The sequence below is a fragment of the Branchiostoma lanceolatum genome, chromosome 10 (assembly GCF_035083965.1).
Source record: "Branchiostoma lanceolatum isolate klBraLanc5 chromosome 10, klBraLanc5.hap2, whole genome shotgun sequence".
In the NCBI taxonomy this organism is placed as follows: Eukaryota; Metazoa; Chordata; class Leptocardii; order Amphioxiformes; family Branchiostomatidae; genus Branchiostoma; species Branchiostoma lanceolatum.
In genome coordinates, this window is record NC_089731.1 from 2552576 (window position 1) to 2569620 (window position 17045).

Consider the following 17045-nt stretch of genomic DNA (forward strand, 5'->3'; position numbering starts at 1 on the left):
AAGATTGGGAATTATTCACTTATGGCTGGTGATTGGTGAATCTGCTACAAAACGAAACAATGGCAAAATCTACTTCTCTTAAACCTAACTGTATCAAGACATACATTTTCACCTGTGGGTTTGACGGTGATGGGTGTCGGAGAACCACTTATGGATCTCTGACTTGAAACCAACCAGTTATAAACCAACTTGTAACCGAGTCTTTACCTGCAGGTTTGACTGTGACGAGTACTGGAGAACACGCCAGCCTGAGGGAGCACCCGAACTGACGTCCGAGACATTCGCAGAGATCATTCTTGAGGCACCCGGTATGTAGGAAGAAGTAACTTACGAATACTATGTCTCCCTATACGCATAAGCGCTTAAAGGCCTGTTGTACTATAGAAAATGTCAAAGATGAATGATAGATCGTGTACCCACGTGTCATTTGACGATAAAGTTTTTTTTTTTAAGTTAAAATCCTCCCACACCATAAGGTGTATAGGGCGGTGCCCATCTCCGTTTTATAACCCTAGGCCACACTGTGGTGCAATCACTGCAGCAGGGGGCTAGTCCACTGGCAGTGGAGTGTGTTTAACTTCCATACTGTTTCATAAGTATGTACCATTTTTAAAAAGTATTTGTTATGACTCAATGCGCCTCTTGTCTTGAGGTGTCCTACCCGGGAGACGAACTTGATAAATACTATACATAATTGAATGTCCGATGTCCTGGTCTTCTCCCATGTATCTACCATCACAATATCTAAAAGTAAGTATCGGTAACCCTACTACTTGCGTTCTGTTTTCCTGAGCAGAGCTGCCCCCAGCTCCAGCCGCTGCGGCTGCTTCTCCAGTTGTCGGGTTTGACGTGCCCAGTCCAAGGTTCGAGACGGAAACGGCAACTCTGTCCAGGCGACCGGTATTAGAGTTCTGCATCAGTGACACTGGTGAGCATTTTTCTTTCCGCTATATTGTTTTTGGTTCATTTGATAGTGTCGAGGCTCAAACAACACACAACGGAGGCATTTAAATCATGTAAAACCACGACAATCAAAGATGGCAGACTTCAGCCCCATAACGGTAAATGTCAGAAAAACAGAAACACATATATACGAACAGCAAAACACACAGAAATACAAGGCAAGAACAGAATTCGCAGATTAATGTTGAAGTAACAATATGACGTGTATTAAAGCCGATGAAATTTCAATCTAAGAACAACACAATTTTGTTTCTCAAATGTTCACACCTTACATATATGAATATGCACTGCAAATATTAAAGGTCATTGTTACCTACTCTTCAACTGTTTTTTTTTTTAAATACTTTAGGCAAGAAGTACAAGGTTGGACAGAGCTGGAGCGTGGACCCGTCTAACTGCACACAGTGCGCATGTGAGGAGTTCGGGCAGGTCTGTGTGGCCATCATGTGTGACTGGCCGTACTGCGGACCGAACGTCTCGCCTGTGTTCGTGGAGGGAGAGTGCTGCCCGGGATGTCCAGGTGAAAACAGTTTATCCCTATCCTACAAATTCCATAACATCACGATAATTATAATTTGTACACTAAGCCTGGTAACACACCAGCTTCGCAGGCAAGCGGGGCGGCAGCAGCTGGTTATATTACACTGAACACACCTAGTCTTTGCACATCTGACTGCTACCGTTCTTTAAAGCTATTTAGCGAGGATGCTCCTACATTACTTGATCACAACGAGTTCCATTCTACTATGGTTCTCGGAAAATACGAATTTTTTAAACACATAAATATTTGTTTGATAACTCTGGTGCTTGAAGGCATGACTATTTGACGTGTGCTGTGTACTGAAACTGTAAAATGATTACAGAGCCAGAGGCGCAAAGACAAAGACAGCGCTGTTCCATGCCAGGGGAGGTGCTGAACCCTACGACTCAGGAGTGCGAGTGTTTGTCCATCTGCCCGGCTCTGTACTACCCGGTGTGCGGCTCCGACGGTAAGGAGTACTCCAGCGAGTGTGAGCTGAACGCCACCGCCTGCCGCGAGCAGAGAGATATCAAGGTCGTTTCTGAAGTGTTTGCTGACGGTCCTTGTGAGAAATCTCCAGGTAAGTCTGTCAAGGTTATTGCCGTATTCAGGTCCGTTTCTCAAAGGTCAAATTAGTATCCAGTGTCTCCACGTCATTGTTGTTTCTCAAGGTCGAATTCGAAATACAAAGTTTGAAAATCTGTTTCTCGAGGTCAAACTTAAGGTCATTTTCTCAAGGTCATTAACTTCCCTTTGCAACGTAACACTTCTTGCCAATATCACTTGACAATAATAATGATGATGTAGTGTGTTCTATCAGAAATGTAAGGTTTAATACAACTATGTAATGTAGGATATATGGAGTTTCTTTTTTGTAATGTAGTTGATGTGTTTAATGAATACTCATCAGCGCTACTGTAACTGTTGCACAGGTGACCCAGCTGACAAAGACAACATGGCCGTGGCGTTCTCCGCACCTGTGGTCACAGAAGGTGAGATGTTTACCCTTTTGTTGTTGTTGACCTTGTAGTACCTAGTGGAACATAAGGCAGCAGGTGTTCTTGCTGTTTCAGTAGTGGGGTATATTTTTACAGGGACGGGTTGCTAGCCCTTCCTTTTAACGTGCTAGCTCGAGGCACCTCTTTCAAGCACTGGACCTCCATTTTACGTCCCTACCGACGTGTGCAGCCCCAACCGAGATGACCTTCCCATGATTTGAATCGGTGTCTCTCAGTCGCAAATTAATTGGGACCAGGAAGTCAATTATCAGTTAAGCTACAAGGACACTCTGTCAGCATTAATGCAATAACCTGTTGAGGTCGACAAGATTTAGATTTAAAGTACGTCACAAGTCCTTAAACATTTCTAATGTTCGAAGTGAAAAGTCACCATCTCTAAGATGTACATTTTGTGCTCCCCCGCAGCCATGGCAGTTTCGCCCGTCTTCACTAGCGCCAGCTCTCCCGCCAGGCTCTGCACGGAGGCGTCGGTGTCCTTCTACGATCACTGCAGGAAATGGTAACTTTACTTCTCCTTAGGAAATTGGATTCTTGAATATTAGATGTTTTACTTCATTCGTATACTTAAGTGGTCTTAACTAGGGAGTGTAGTCTAAAAGACGTCGTTGTTTCATCAGAGTGTAGGGCACCTGTTTTACTATAATGTAAGTAACTCATAGGGAAGTCAAGATATGAAACATTTCACCTACATTGTTACCATGGCAACATCTTCCTCCTCCTCCTCCCAGCATCTGCCTGTCGCCTGGTTACTACGCCTGCTCGTCTGACACCTGTGAGGAGGGTGAGTACACAAACTGGTGATGTAGACTGATGTATTCAATTGTGTATTGAAAAAAATCCTTTAAAACTGATTATTTACAAAGAAGTAAATAACAGCCTCCCCCTGCTGTCTATACCCATAACCAGTTGACTCCTGGTGCGTTAAAAAGGAGTAGGAATCGGACAACTGAGATCATATGTCCTCCGGTACAATATTATACCTATTTGGGCAACCATGATTCACTATATTTTAATGGGAAAGGAGAAGGTTGTGTTTTCTTGTAAAAACAAAATAACAGGAAACTGTTTGGTCTTGGAATTCAATAGTTTTCTTCCCTCTTTCCTTTAGACAAGTGCTACCATCCCATCCTCGGAGACAAGTTCAAGGAGGGTGAGAAGATCAAGCTTGACTGTAACGAATGGTGAGGAAAACACACACATGCATACAAATATCAATAATATGATTGTGACCTCGTGTTTCTGTATTACTAGTTGTGATATCTGAGAGGATGTCATAAAGATGGACACAAACTTGGTTCTATTTTTAATTTAGGGTCAGATCATACAATCATACAACCTTCCAACGTTGTTTTGTCTTCCCCAACTACAGTGTGTGTTCCGAGTCCGGGCAGTGGCAGTGCACGAATTATGCTTGCCGTAAGTACTGTGTTCATCACGTTACCCTGATAACCTCTCTGGAACTAAGTGACTTGACTTGAACAATGTATTATTCCTCTTATGAATACAATGATGGCTTTTTATTCAGTCTTATATTGAAAATCTTATGCATTCTTAAGTAGACTGTCAAAATAACACATGTCTTTAAACCTTAATAAGACCCCTGAACTATGGCGCATGGCGGGCGTATTTTAAACAAGTGAGGACTTGACTTTGGGGTATATATAGCAAAGTATAGTAGACTCAATTTTAAGTTAATCTTCAATCTAAACCTTGAATGCTCTGTGTTTATCCTCAGCTGACCCTAACGGAGACTGCCAGTTCGGCGCCAAGTACAACGTGTACAAGAAGGTTTGCGAGTGCACGTCGACCTGCTCGGGGACGGTGTCGCCGGTGTGCGGCTCGGACGGACTTGAGTACGCGAGCGACTGTCTGATGGAACTCCGCTCCTGCCAGATGCAGAGGAGCATCTACACCACGGGATACCCGCCCTGTGCAGGTACGGCTGTGAGAATTGTTTTTCGACACAGCAGAGATTAACATTGACAGTTTGTCCCCCCATGCTTTATCCAAAAGAGAGCGTATACAATTCAAAACGTATTGGTTATTTGCTGATTTTCAGTAAGTCTTATAATATTTCTCACAACTTTTAGTGCTAAAAATCTATATGCTGTCTGTACAGAAAAGTACTTGTCGGTGCCCCTGGATTAGGACTACCTGGCCATTTTTGCCACTTTCAAATGATCTCGTTTTCCCAACGATCTGAGTATGACGAATCCGGTCTATAGTGACCACCTGTCTACTGTGCACATTTTCTGTAAGTCAATTGGGTGGGCACTACAGACAGGTTTGCAATTGAATGAAGGACTAAGAAGAATATGTATTCTTCCCAAGGATACAACGCAGATCCAAGCACAGCAGGAAGAACACCAGGCAGGCCTGAAGCTGCCCCGGCTGTGGTTTATGCTTCTCCTCGACTTGATGCACGACCTGAAGGTGGGACCTGCTTGCTTAGTATTGCTTACTTTTATCATTAGAAGATAGAAAAGTAACGTCGAAGTGTAATTTTCATGTCTTGCTTCTGGAACGATTCATTAATTGGTAGGTCAATGAATCAATGGAAGGATTCTTCTAACACAATCAAGAAGTTCATACCTACCAACAGTTTGGTAGCTACCTTTATCAGGTCCTGTTTTACATTAAGTGCAGAAATTATGTACTAGGTTTTTACTGTGTATATTTTCATTTTGTTTACATTGTTTATATTGATTTTTCTTTCAGATGGAAAGGAGGATGTTTGTGTTGTTGATGGCAGTATTGTCAAGATTCACCAATTCTACTTCGACAAATGTAACATGTGGTAAGTCTTTATTTGATGGTATCTCTGTGTAGTAAGTATCTTAAATTGATTATTTGATACCCACCAAGGGAACTAGCAGCTGTAGACTTCGGTCAAGCAGGTTGGATATTTGCCTAAATGATATGTGCCCAGTATTGTAGTTCTGGACCTCCTACTGAGACAAAGAAAAAGCTTTTGGCATTAATATAATTACCTTTTCCCTTCCAGTACATGTGCGGAAGGTGGCCAGAGCCTGTGTACAGAGATGGCCTGCCCGCCAAGTAAGTAACGACGCTGACGATAACTCACCTTCCTTATGATATGGTTTAAGCTGCTGTCCTTAGTGCTGAAATACAAGTGGTACTGTGAACCTGTCCATTCAATGGAAAGTCCGGCTGTTTTCATGCATTGTTGCAGAACATTAAGTTTTAAAAACAATCCTCTTCAGATTGTTTTGTTGCCTTGAAAACGGAAAATTATTGCTACATACATGTAGTAAATGTTTTACGTTTTTACGGAACAGATTTAGCAGCCTGCCTTATAGACCAAACACTGTTTGGAAACTAGAATCATATTTCGGTTTAATAAATAGTAAAGGTACAAATATTACACATGTACTGTAATTGGTAGATTTCAAATTACCCCATCTCTCCCTCTCTCTCCCTCTTTTTCTCTCTCTCTCTATATCTCTCTTTCGTTTTCACTCTCTCTCTTTCTATTATATTCTCTCTTTCTATATATAGACATATAAAAGACATCTCGAAACCATGTCTTTATTAATGCTGTTTTCTTTTCAGGGCATTGTTACAGCCCGCAGAACGGCCGACCTTACAAACCAGGGAGCAAAATCAAGACGGAGAAATGCACGGAATGGTAAATCTTTCGCTGAACCATCTTGGATAGATTTTTAGTCTCAATCCTTTATGTGTGAAATGAAATGATTACAATATTTCAGTTTGCTTTTATGTTTGGACTTCGGAAGAAAATGAGTACAATATTTCGAATTACAATATTTCGGTCCGCCCACCATCCTTTATTTTTATGTTTCTTCAGCACCTGCTCAAGTAGTGACTTTAAGTGGCGCTGCCGCCAGCTGACCACTCCGGAGTGTGTGGAAGAGAGAACGCCTGAAATAGGTATGTGATTGATAATCTATATAATTCTGTAAGGGACATACTATTTTTCCATGAGCCCAATTTGTGACTTTCTTTTGGTTTTAAATCTATCCTAAATCCCATGTTCTCAAGTGAATGGGTTGCCGTTGCCCACGAACGTTTCTCGTGGCAAGCAAGTTTCAACACCAGTTTTCGTGCACATTGGTATCCAGGTGCGCAAACATAAGAGCAGTGAGAAGCACGAGTTGTAACGTTACATAGAAACAAAAACCAAACTAACCAGATTAACTTTGATGTATACAATGGTTTTACGGTCTTACCTTTTTTCAGCTCGTGCGTTTGCTGGGGATGTGGCGCCCGCACCACCACGTGCGCGTCCCGGTCCTTACCCAGAAATCGCCATCTGCCCTCCCGGACCTGCAATCCGTAAGTCAGAATTAGCACTTGATGTTGCATATCAAACTTTGGCATATGCTAGGAATCTAAAAGTTGGTATATTCTACGAATCTAAAAGTTGGTCGCATGAACATATTCTAAAGGAAAAAGAAAATATCAGATTTACAATGAATGTATAGAACACCAGAACATGAATAATTCCTTTCTTTGAATAATTCTGAAGGCTGTTTTCTTCTAGATTCTTCATGATTTTGGTTGCCATCTTGAATCTACGTATCCAACAATGTGTCAGCTGCGTTTCATATGTATGCTGTTGTGATGCTACCCATGGCCATGGCATGCTACCGTCATTTCACGAGACAGACTTAAACTGTTACATGGTGGGGTCGTGTGGCGTAACGGCAGGGTTTTCGACCCAGAACCCAGCGGTCCCGGGTCGGAATCGCCTGCGCCACCGATGTTGTGCCCTTGGGAAAAGGCACTTAACACGGCTTTCCTCACTCTACCAAAATGTTAAAAACGGGTATATTATGTGTGGGTCACTACACCAGCAGTAGCTGCCTGTGTCCCACGTGTTGCAATTCTAATAAGATCAAAATCAAAATAAAAGATGAAGATCTGATGCAAAAGTTGTACATCCATTTTTTACTTAAATTTTGATACTGTTTTGTCTGTTTCCTTTTGTTCCTGTAGCACCGCGTGAGCTGCAGATCTGTGTCCACCCCATGACAGGGACGGAGGTGAAGGTTGGGGAGACTCTGTACGACGGCTGCAACGAGTGGTGGGTTTACTTACATGTCAAAGTTACCACATACTGTGTCCGTAAAATATTCCTGTCACTCTATCTCATGTCCAATGACATGGTCAATTTACTTGGCTGTGGAGTATAAGGTAGAAAGTCTAGATACAAGTTTCTTTTATAAGAAAAGTAGATAGGCAATCTACATAGCATGGATTATAAGGGGTAACGTATTTAGCCAAGTCACATCTATAAGCGAAATGTCAATAGATATTTTGATTTCATTGATCCATGACTTCTTTCACAGCCTGTGTCTGCCCTACAATGGTCTGGCCTGCACAAGAAAGTTCTGCCCTAAAGGTACGATTTTTTATTTGTGTTTACAAGATACATTTTGTAGGGCTATAAGTATAGAATCAACTCTCTATTACGAAAAACTGGTGACATTTTATTTTGTCATATTTGATTGGAAGATATGTGTACAAGGTTTATCAACAAAAATGCATCATGGATTAATACATCAGTTTTTTCCACTTTGAAATGTTATACTATTGTGATATGCATACATGAACATTTGTTTCCATTTCAGACAAATGTTACGACCCCAAAACAGGTGAAGAATATGATGTCGGCCAGTCATTGGAAGTAGACTGCAACACCTGGTGAGAAATCCTCAGGGCTGTTTAATCTGTGTCTAAACTGCAATGCCTTCGACTTGAATTGCCTGTTACAGATGACAAAGAAATCATTTTACAGCTGCATGTAAATAAAGCCCAGATTGACTTGAATTTCCTGTCATTATTTGATTTGATCATGCTTCTGAGTTATACTGAAATGCATACAAAATATATGCAGAATGGAAAAGATAATTAATCTAACTACCTACACATAAGCTAGCATTTACAAGCTCTAAATTTGGGTTTGTATAATTGTTAACACCCAGTTTAAATCTTGTCTTGTAGCATCTGTGGTGAGCTGGGCGTTTGGGGATGTACCCTAATGTTCTGTCCTTCTGATGATCCAAGCAGAGGTGGGTTTGTTTGCTCTTATCCTATTTCGTATGTTCTAAAACTAGTATCAGCCCTTACCGGTTTTCGCACAGGATAGGTTAAAGAGGGTATGATGATATTAGTCATAGAGGAAGTCTTAATAAAAGGTCTAAACAACAAGGATATTCCCTACACGTACACTCAATAGGTGATTTTCTATGATCTTTATTTGGTCTAGTAATTGAAGGCATATTGAAATTTCGGGATTCAAAATCCAAAACCATTGACATGTATTCAGATCAACTGCTAGTCTTAAAAAGCTGGATGCATCGATAATGATAATGCTTGACACACATTTTTGGTAGACATACACCTAACGAACTTTCACTTCAATAGTGGAATCTTTCGAGGCTTTCTTAAGCAATTTCCGGTCTAGTCTCGGGGGTCCTGTCACGTGACAGCAACAAGAGATAGTTGTACACAGGCCTAAGGTAGTGCTGTAAGTATGAAAGTGCGGACGTATCTTGACACACAAATGCTTTCATTGCAGAAGAATGCCGGTTCGGTGCTAAGCTGGACGAGGAGCTGAACCAGTGTGTTTGCCCGCGCGCTTGCCCCTTCCTGTACTCTCCCGTTTGTGGGGAGGACGGAAACACCTACGACAACACGTGTCTGCTGGAGGTACGTAGATGATATTTTGATAACTTGTGGTCAAGTTGTAAGAATCCTGCTGTCTCTGAAAGACAAGGTCAAGGTTTCAAATCCTAGCCAAGTAGTTGGGGTTCTTGACCTTGACAAAGGGCTTTTGTTGACCATAATTGTTGGCTGTATTTAAAACCGACCTATCATTGAACACTTTAAGGAACCCATAATTCTCAATGAAAAGGGCAGGGTATATTTAGGGGTGTGATGACTTAATGTAGTTTGGCAGACTGACGATTGTGCTCTGTGCCATGTGGCAGCTCTCAGACTAACTGTCTCCTGTACTTTCAGATCGCCAAGTGTGAGAAGCAGACAGAAATCCGTGTGGAGTTCGAAGGAAGATGTGAAGATAAGGACGGTAAGAATTTTACTCATGATGTCGGACGCCAACAAGCTGAAATATCTAGATACGTTATTGGATTTTAGTTTAAAGGACTGTATCCGACATCACCTATAGCTGACACGACCAGAAACTAGCTGTTAGAATAATTCACTCTTTAACGTACTTTCGCTCATCTTCAGATGAGGACGATATTCGTAGACCTCCTGGTACAAGGCCTGGCGACAGAAGACCACGCCCTGGTGGCGACAGAAGACCGACCACCGATGATAGAAGGCCGACTACCGGTGATAGAAGACCGACCACTGGTGATAGGAGACCAACCACTGGGGATAGAAGGCCGACCACTGGTGATAGAAGACCCACAACTGGCGATAGGAGACCCACAACTGGCGACGGAAGACCGACTACCGGGGACAGAAGACCTCCAGCGATAACCAGGCCCGGCGAACTCCCTGACAATGGAGAGGAACCAAAGCTGTTCTTCCCACCATCCACCGGAGGTGAAACAAACCTCATTCAAGTTTTACAACTTATTGATTGAAAATTTGTTATTTCCGTTATTGTAGATACTATTAACTATGTATTTAGAGGGCAGACTTGACTCTGATCTTGACACAATTTGTTGTTGAAATACCAATCATCCCTCAGAAGATGGTTAACTTCTGTTACAGAATCACTTGTTAAGTTGGTAACAAAATTGCTTAGAAGTCAAGATTGCTGTGGCACTGGTCATTTTACAAGTGTATTATCCAAAAATATCAGGACCCTTTCAACGCATTTATTCTATCCAGAGTCCTGCAGTTTTGGAGCGACATACGTTGCTGAGGCAGGCCAGTGCTACTGTGGCATCGAGTGTACATTTGAGAGCGAGCCAATGTTAGGGACAGATTACGTTAACACAGTATTTTACTCTTTCTTGTATAGGATCCTGGAGTTTTGGAGCGACCTATGATGCAGCCAGGCCAGTGTTACTGAGGCATCCAGTGCACATTTAAGAGCGAGACAGTGTTAGGGACAGATTACGTTAACGCAGTATTTTACTCTTTCTTGTGTAGGATCCTGTAGTTTTGGAGCGACCTACGATGCGGAGTCAGGCCAGTGCTACTGTGACATCAAGTGTACATTTGCGAGCGAGCCAGTGTTAGGGACAGATTACGTTAACACAGTATTTTACTCTTTCTTGTATAGGATCCTGTAGTTTTGGGGCGACCTACGATGCTGATTCAGGCCAGTGCTACTGAGACATCCAGTGTACGTTTAAGAGTGAGCCAATGTTTGGGACAGATTACGTTAACACAGTATTTTACTCTTTCTTGTATAGGATCCTGTAGTTTTGGGGCGACCTACGATGCTGATTCAGGCCAGTGCTACTGAGACATCCAGTGTACGTTTAAGAGTGAGCCAATGTTTGGGACAGATTACGTTAACACAGTATTTTACTCTTTCTTGTTTAGGATCCTGCAGTTTTGGAGCGACCTACGATGCTGATTCAGGCCAGTGCTACTGAGACATCCAGTGTACGTTTAAGAGTGAGCCAATGTTTGGGACAGATTACGTTAACACAGTATTTTACTCTTTCTTGTTTAGGATCCTGCAGTTTTGGAGCGACCTACGATGCTGATTCAGGCCAGTGCTACTGAGACATCCAGTGTACGTTTAAGAGTGAGCCAATGTTTGGGACAGATTACGTTAACACAGTATTTTACTCTTTCTTGTATAGGATCCTGCAGTTTTGGAGCGACCTACGGTGCGAAGTCAGACCAGTGGCATCCAGTGTATTTGAGAGCGAGCCAATGTTTGGGACAGATTACGTTAACACAGTATTTTTACTCTTGTGTAGGATCCTGTAGTTTTGGAGCGACCTACGATGCGGAGTCGGGCCAGTGCTACTGCGACATCCAGTGCACGTACGAGAGTGAGCCGGTGTGCGGGACTGACGGAAGGCAGTACCCCAACCGCTGCCTGCTGAAGCTGGTGGCCTGCCAGAACCAGGAGGACATCGAGGTCCACGGACCACCTCCCTGCGACGAGGATGGTAAGTGTCCGTTGTTATTTCAGCTAACATAATAACATGAATAGCAGAACGTGGTTCCAAAATGACACACAGTTTATGAAAATGCTGAAGTGAAGTTCATGAGTTTATTCAATCTACGCCAAAAATAATTACTCAAGCAACTGGATATGATTTTGAGACAGTCAGACGTTTCAGATAGCATCCGCTGTCTTTCGTCAGTGACTTAAGAAGGATCTGGTAGAACTGGGTTTTATACTTAAACTCTGAATAGATATGTTAATGAAGGGAAGACAATTTCTTATTACCTGGATGTCTAACCTTCATCAACGTATTTATTTAATCTAGTTATGCTAGACCAAAGGTTACTGTCTCTTTGATTTCTCGTACCATATTTTCTTTCGTAGGTCACACCTCATCTTTACTTATTAACAATATCTTTTATTTTCAGATGACTATGTTGAACCAGAGATAGTTGGAGGTATGTTTCTTTCCGTACAATACTTGCTTCCTGATAGAAATTGTACTTCCCAATGACTACATGTAGGCCGGTGGGTGACCATGCACAAGTGTTTATACCTTTGTCAGTAATTCTTTTTAACACAAGATGGCTATTGTACTATGGTCTTTCCTACAGCAAGTGTGATTTGGATTCGATTTGCTGAATAGATACTGTCAATAAGTCAATCAATCGATCAACCAACCAACAAAGGATAGATAGATACTGAAATAACAATTTTACTGTATTCTTCCGGAATGAATGAGAATTTCCTCATTCTATATAAGGATACGTTCCTCCTAGATCCTACAAGTGTGATTTGGATGCTAAATAGATGCATAATACTATCAGATAACAACTATACTCCTCTGCCATTCCCCTTTGCCAGACGAGTGCCCGACGTCGTGTGCCCAGCAGCCGATCGACCACATCTGCGGTTCAGACGGCAGGGAGTACGGGAACCTGTGCAGCCTGAGGGCCGCAGCCTGCAAGGAGGGGAAGAACATCGAGTACACCGGACCTGGGCCATGCAGAGGTAAACTTAGATTCAATGTTTCCTTAAAACTTGGTCTGAGCTATGCAGAGGTAAACTTAGATTTAACGTTTCCTTACAACCGGACCTGGGCCCTGCAGAGGTAAACTTAGATTCAAAGTTTTCCTAAAACTGGATCTGAAATGTGCAGAGGTAAACTTAGATTTAATGTTTCCTTACAACCGGACCTGGGCCATGCAGAGGTAAATCAGATTTAACGTTTCCTTAAAACTGGATATGAGCTGTGCAGAGGTAAACTTAGATTTAATGTTTCCTTAAAACTGGATCTGAGCTGTGTAGAGGTAAACTTAGATTTAATGTTTCCTTAAAACTGGATCTGAGCTGTGTAGAGGTAAACTTAGATTTAATGTTTCCTTAAAACTGGATCTGAGCTGTGCAGAGGTAAACTTAGATTTAATGTTTCCTTAAAACTGGATCTGGGTTGTGCAGAGGTAAACCTACATTAAATTTTCCTTAACCTTTAGCACTCTGAAGCAGCCGTTTTGCACCCACTTTCCTATTGGTTGTAGATTTACGCAGCAGGGAGAAGGTTAAGACTGGACCTGGGTCCTGCAGAGGAACGTAGTGCTTGGTCGTCTTTGCTCTTTTCCCAAAGTTCAGAAATTGGTACATGTTCAAGAAATCTGTTAATAGTGTCTAAATCATTCCTTTTTCTGTATGTTCATGCATGTATATTGAAGGTTTATGTGCCTTGTTTACATATTGTACATACCAAAACCATATGTTTTCAGGTACGTCCAGAACATCCCCCGGAGATCGGGCGTGTCCCTACATCAGGTGTTTCTTTTTGTACGACCCGGTGTGCGGCTCGGACGGGAAGGAGTACTTCAACAGGTACGTCTCACCTACTATTACTGGGCAGGCGACAGATGGACTACAAACATCAGTACAACTACAAGTTGCACAACAATGAAACAACATTTTTGAGGCGGCCTGAAGGTCTCTCTATTGAAAACTGTCAAGTGGATCTGTTCTCTTTCGATATCACACATCTTTCCTGACTAGTATACAAGGTAGCTACATTCATTTCAAAGCTGCATTGATGTTGCCTGGATGAGATATAGATTATTGACTCTTTTCTCCCCCCCCCCTCAGGTGTGTAATGAGGAAGTCGGCTTGTGTACAGCAGAGAGACATCATGGTGTCAGAGGGGATGACTCCACCCTGCAACGGCGGTGAGCAAGACTTTTTATCAACCAAATTTTGAGATACCTGGGTTGCGCCTAGGACGTTAACTGTCTTCCTTCCAAGAATATTCAAGACATTAGTGTGCATTTCTAAAATATCATTTTTTTCTTCACTGATTTTCCCATATGAATATTGTTTCCAATTATCTAAAAATGGCGTTGAAAAGGCCTCTGAGGAAGCATGCCTGAACGCTGTTTTCATCTTTTTTTGATTGATGGTTAAATTGGCAATTAAGATAATTATTAACATAGACCACCATCTTAGAAAAAAAATCTAGTAGAATGATCACTGTTTGCTTTAGGATGGATACTGACATGTTGATGCATTTTTACACCTAGGTCCGTACCGGCTGACTTTCTCCAGCGAGCTTTCCATCGACAATTACGCTGAGATTTCCGGAGACTTCGGAGGAAGAGGAAAAGCCTTCACCGTGGCCTTCCACCTCCGCACGGACTCCCCATACAGCGGCACCGTCTTCTCTTACGCTACCGAGGAGGAGGACAACGAGATCCAGTTCTACGGGGAAGCCGGCAACCGTGGCTTCAAGTTCCTCGTCAACAACGACCAGACGGACTTCATCGACCTGGAGGTTTGTTGACATTCCTTCATAAACTTGACATTAAATGACCTTTATTCAAGTTGTAACAGTAGCAAAAACAGCAATTTGAAAGTTCTCTGTTGATACCTAGCCATTGTTTCGGTTTCTGTCGCCTTCCTCCTGGCAATATAGCCTGAGTGTCATCCTGTTTAGTTACAGGCTCTGCCTTCACAATTCTGCTACAGGTAATACTGATTGGTTCTATTTCGCACTGCAGCTACTGGTACTTATTGGCGATGCTAGTGATATTTGTAATATCATTTAGTAGAAGTCTTATTACTGTACTTAATATTTTCTCCCCTTCCCTACCAGAGTCAGATTCGACCGCATTATTAATAGAATGTTTTAATCGCAAAAAGTGCTCTTTTTACTTCCCAGCTGATCGATGGGAGCTGGCACGTTGTCATGGTAACGTGGAGGAGCAGGAGAGGAGACTGGAAGATCTACGTGGACGGAGAAATCAGGGCGTCTGGAACCGGGATGAGTGTGGGACACACCATCAGGTAGAATTCGTTTGAACATTAGCCTGGTTTTGTATCACGATTATAGTAATACAGTATGAACTGAACCCTTAGACTGACGCATAAAAAAACAGGCCTTCTAAAGAATGTCTTGAACACCTGTATTTCTCAAGTGTACCTACATGTACCTCTGCATGGCATTACTGATTATGTATGCTTTCGTCTTTTAAGGTCTGTTCAAATTCACCTTTCACGAAAATGTCGTGGCTACACATGGGAATCATAGAAGTTCACGTTTTCTGCATCTTTGGACCTGTTCCATGTTCTTGTCGTTGTGCTTCAACTTTACTTTGTCTGCTAAATATTCCCTGTTGACGCCATTCATCATTACAGTACCTTCTGCAGTAGGACACTAAAACTGAGTCATACCAAGGTACAACCAAAGTAAGAGTAAGTCTGAATAAGATGTTCTGTCCATCCTTCGCCATCTCTCAAAATGACAGGCAGTCTGTAGTCACAATAAACAAACCTCCTATCCTGTCGCAGGGAGGGTGGTGTGTGGATCCTCGGCCAGGAGCAGGATTCCGTCGGCTACGACTTCGAGGTGTTCCAAGCGTACGGCGGAGACCTCGCCTCCTTCAACGTCTGGAACTACGTCTTGAGCAGCGAGGAGAGGAACAGGGCGTCTTCCTGCTCCTTCCAAGGAAACGTCGTGGACTGGCACCGCTCCACCTTGAAGCTTCGCGGCGATGTCAAGAGGTCATCCTACAGCTGTGGTGAGTGCTGTTCGTTCTCAGTATGTTGTCTCTAAGCTTTGCTGCAGCTTTGATTAAGCTTTCTTCTAAGTCATGACACTCCATAACAGATATAAATGCTGTCGAGCACTACAACAGTAACTTATGTTAAACTACATTATTAGAAAATGATCTTTACACTTGCCTTTTGAGTAATATTCGGTGCATCTACGTCTGTGTATGATTCTGACTTGCCTATTTTCGCGGGCTGTTTAGCTTCAGGGTTGAAACTATTCTGTAGTAGAATTAATGTGTACTAGAACGTTGGAAACTCATACGGCGTCATGAATTTTCAGTGGAAAGGTCGGTGCGAAAAACGCAATGATAAAACCACTGGGACAAGCTCTTGGATAGCGGAGTTTGCCTTTCACAGACTGACTTTCCCCTGTTGTCCCCCAGGTGTTGGGCAGTGCAAGTATGGCGCCGTGTACGTGGAGGAGACGGGCCAGTGCCAGTGTCCGCAGGGTTGTCCCTACAACTACAACCCGGTGTGCGGGTCCGACGGACGGCAGTACGCGAACGAGTGCGCCATGAGAGTGGCCGGGTGTACGAACCAACAGGACGTCTACAGCACCGGCCGGCCGCCCTGCAACGGCGGGACAGGTGGGGGAAGTTTCTCTGTATTTTGACGATGATTTCTCTGAACTATTGACCTGCTGTTGAGTCAACGTACGCGTTCATTTTCAACACGTACATTTTATGTCATCATCAGGCTTGATGGTTCACCCCCCCCCCCAAAAAAAATTGAAACTTAAATAACCACAGTAACTTAGTTTATATGAGTATGATTAGAAGGTTCCTTTGCATTTTTGTGATTTGTTTCTATTCATCTGTTGAGTCAGATTTATGTAGGTTTCGATGCATAATGTGAAGAGGCATAAAAAGAGAGAAAGGCAAAAAGTTCAAACTACACAATATATCGAAAACTTTATTTATTTGGACTGTAACTTAGTCATACGAAGAGACAGGTCCCTTATGTCATCATCGTACCCTATGGACAACCAAGAACTGAAAGATTGAAACAAGCTAAATTCTAGTGTGAAACTAACAAATTGCACATTTAAGGGACCAAACATTCAAGCAGTCTTAAAAAAGTGTATCAATAATAAGTGATAATCAATACATTTGCTGATTTTTGCAGGCATTGCAGGAAGACCGGACGGAAGGCCGAGCTCATATTACCCAGGTTGGTTTGTCTTGCCGCTGTCACTGTCTCTACTGTTAACAACGTTACATAAACTTGAACTTCGACTCCTACTAAGGCCACACTGACTCCTTGCCACTGACTGACCGATTCTATGGATGACATTCACTTACGACTTTTGCCGGATTGACAAAAGGTTCTTGCCCCCCCCCCCCCCTCGAGATTATGGTAATAC

General features: G+C 42.6%; 1 protein-coding gene across 1 annotated transcript in view; it reads left to right on the top strand.

Moving 5' to 3' along the window:
* LOC136443835 (uncharacterized) overlaps positions 1–16953 on the top strand; it is a 74095-nt gene extending 57142 nt beyond the window's left edge. The window contains exons 56-88 of the mRNA XM_066441203.1: positions 214–308; positions 797–928; positions 1313–1483; positions 1827–2063; positions 2416–2475; positions 2908–3001; positions 3231–3283; positions 3611–3683; positions 3815–3918; positions 4238–4438; positions 4834–4935; positions 5221–5299; positions 5507–5559; positions 6076–6151; positions 6332–6414; positions 6724–6819; positions 7483–7570; positions 7836–7888; positions 8118–8190; positions 8491–8558; positions 9068–9198; positions 9511–9577; positions 9742–10062; positions 11403–11597; positions 12025–12054; positions 12461–12607; positions 13357–13459; positions 13721–13800; positions 14152–14402; positions 14790–14914; positions 15419–15648; positions 16066–16269; positions 16808–16953. Of these exons, the coding sequence (XP_066297300.1) occupies positions 214–308; positions 797–928; positions 1313–1483; positions 1827–2063; positions 2416–2475; positions 2908–3001; positions 3231–3283; positions 3611–3683; positions 3815–3918; positions 4238–4438; positions 4834–4935; positions 5221–5299; positions 5507–5559; positions 6076–6151; positions 6332–6414; positions 6724–6819; positions 7483–7570; positions 7836–7888; positions 8118–8190; positions 8491–8558; positions 9068–9198; positions 9511–9577; positions 9742–10062; positions 11403–11597; positions 12025–12054; positions 12461–12607; positions 13357–13459; positions 13721–13800; positions 14152–14402; positions 14790–14914; positions 15419–15648; positions 16066–16269; positions 16808–16938 (4006 nt within the window). The 3' untranslated portion in view covers positions 16939–16953. The remainder of the gene's footprint in view (positions 1–213; positions 309–796; positions 929–1312; positions 1484–1826; positions 2064–2415; positions 2476–2907; positions 3002–3230; positions 3284–3610; positions 3684–3814; positions 3919–4237; positions 4439–4833; positions 4936–5220; positions 5300–5506; positions 5560–6075; positions 6152–6331; positions 6415–6723; positions 6820–7482; positions 7571–7835; positions 7889–8117; positions 8191–8490; positions 8559–9067; positions 9199–9510; positions 9578–9741; positions 10063–11402; positions 11598–12024; positions 12055–12460; positions 12608–13356; positions 13460–13720; positions 13801–14151; positions 14403–14789; positions 14915–15418; positions 15649–16065; positions 16270–16807) is intronic.
* The last annotated feature ends 92 nt before the right edge of the window (positions 16954–17045 follow it).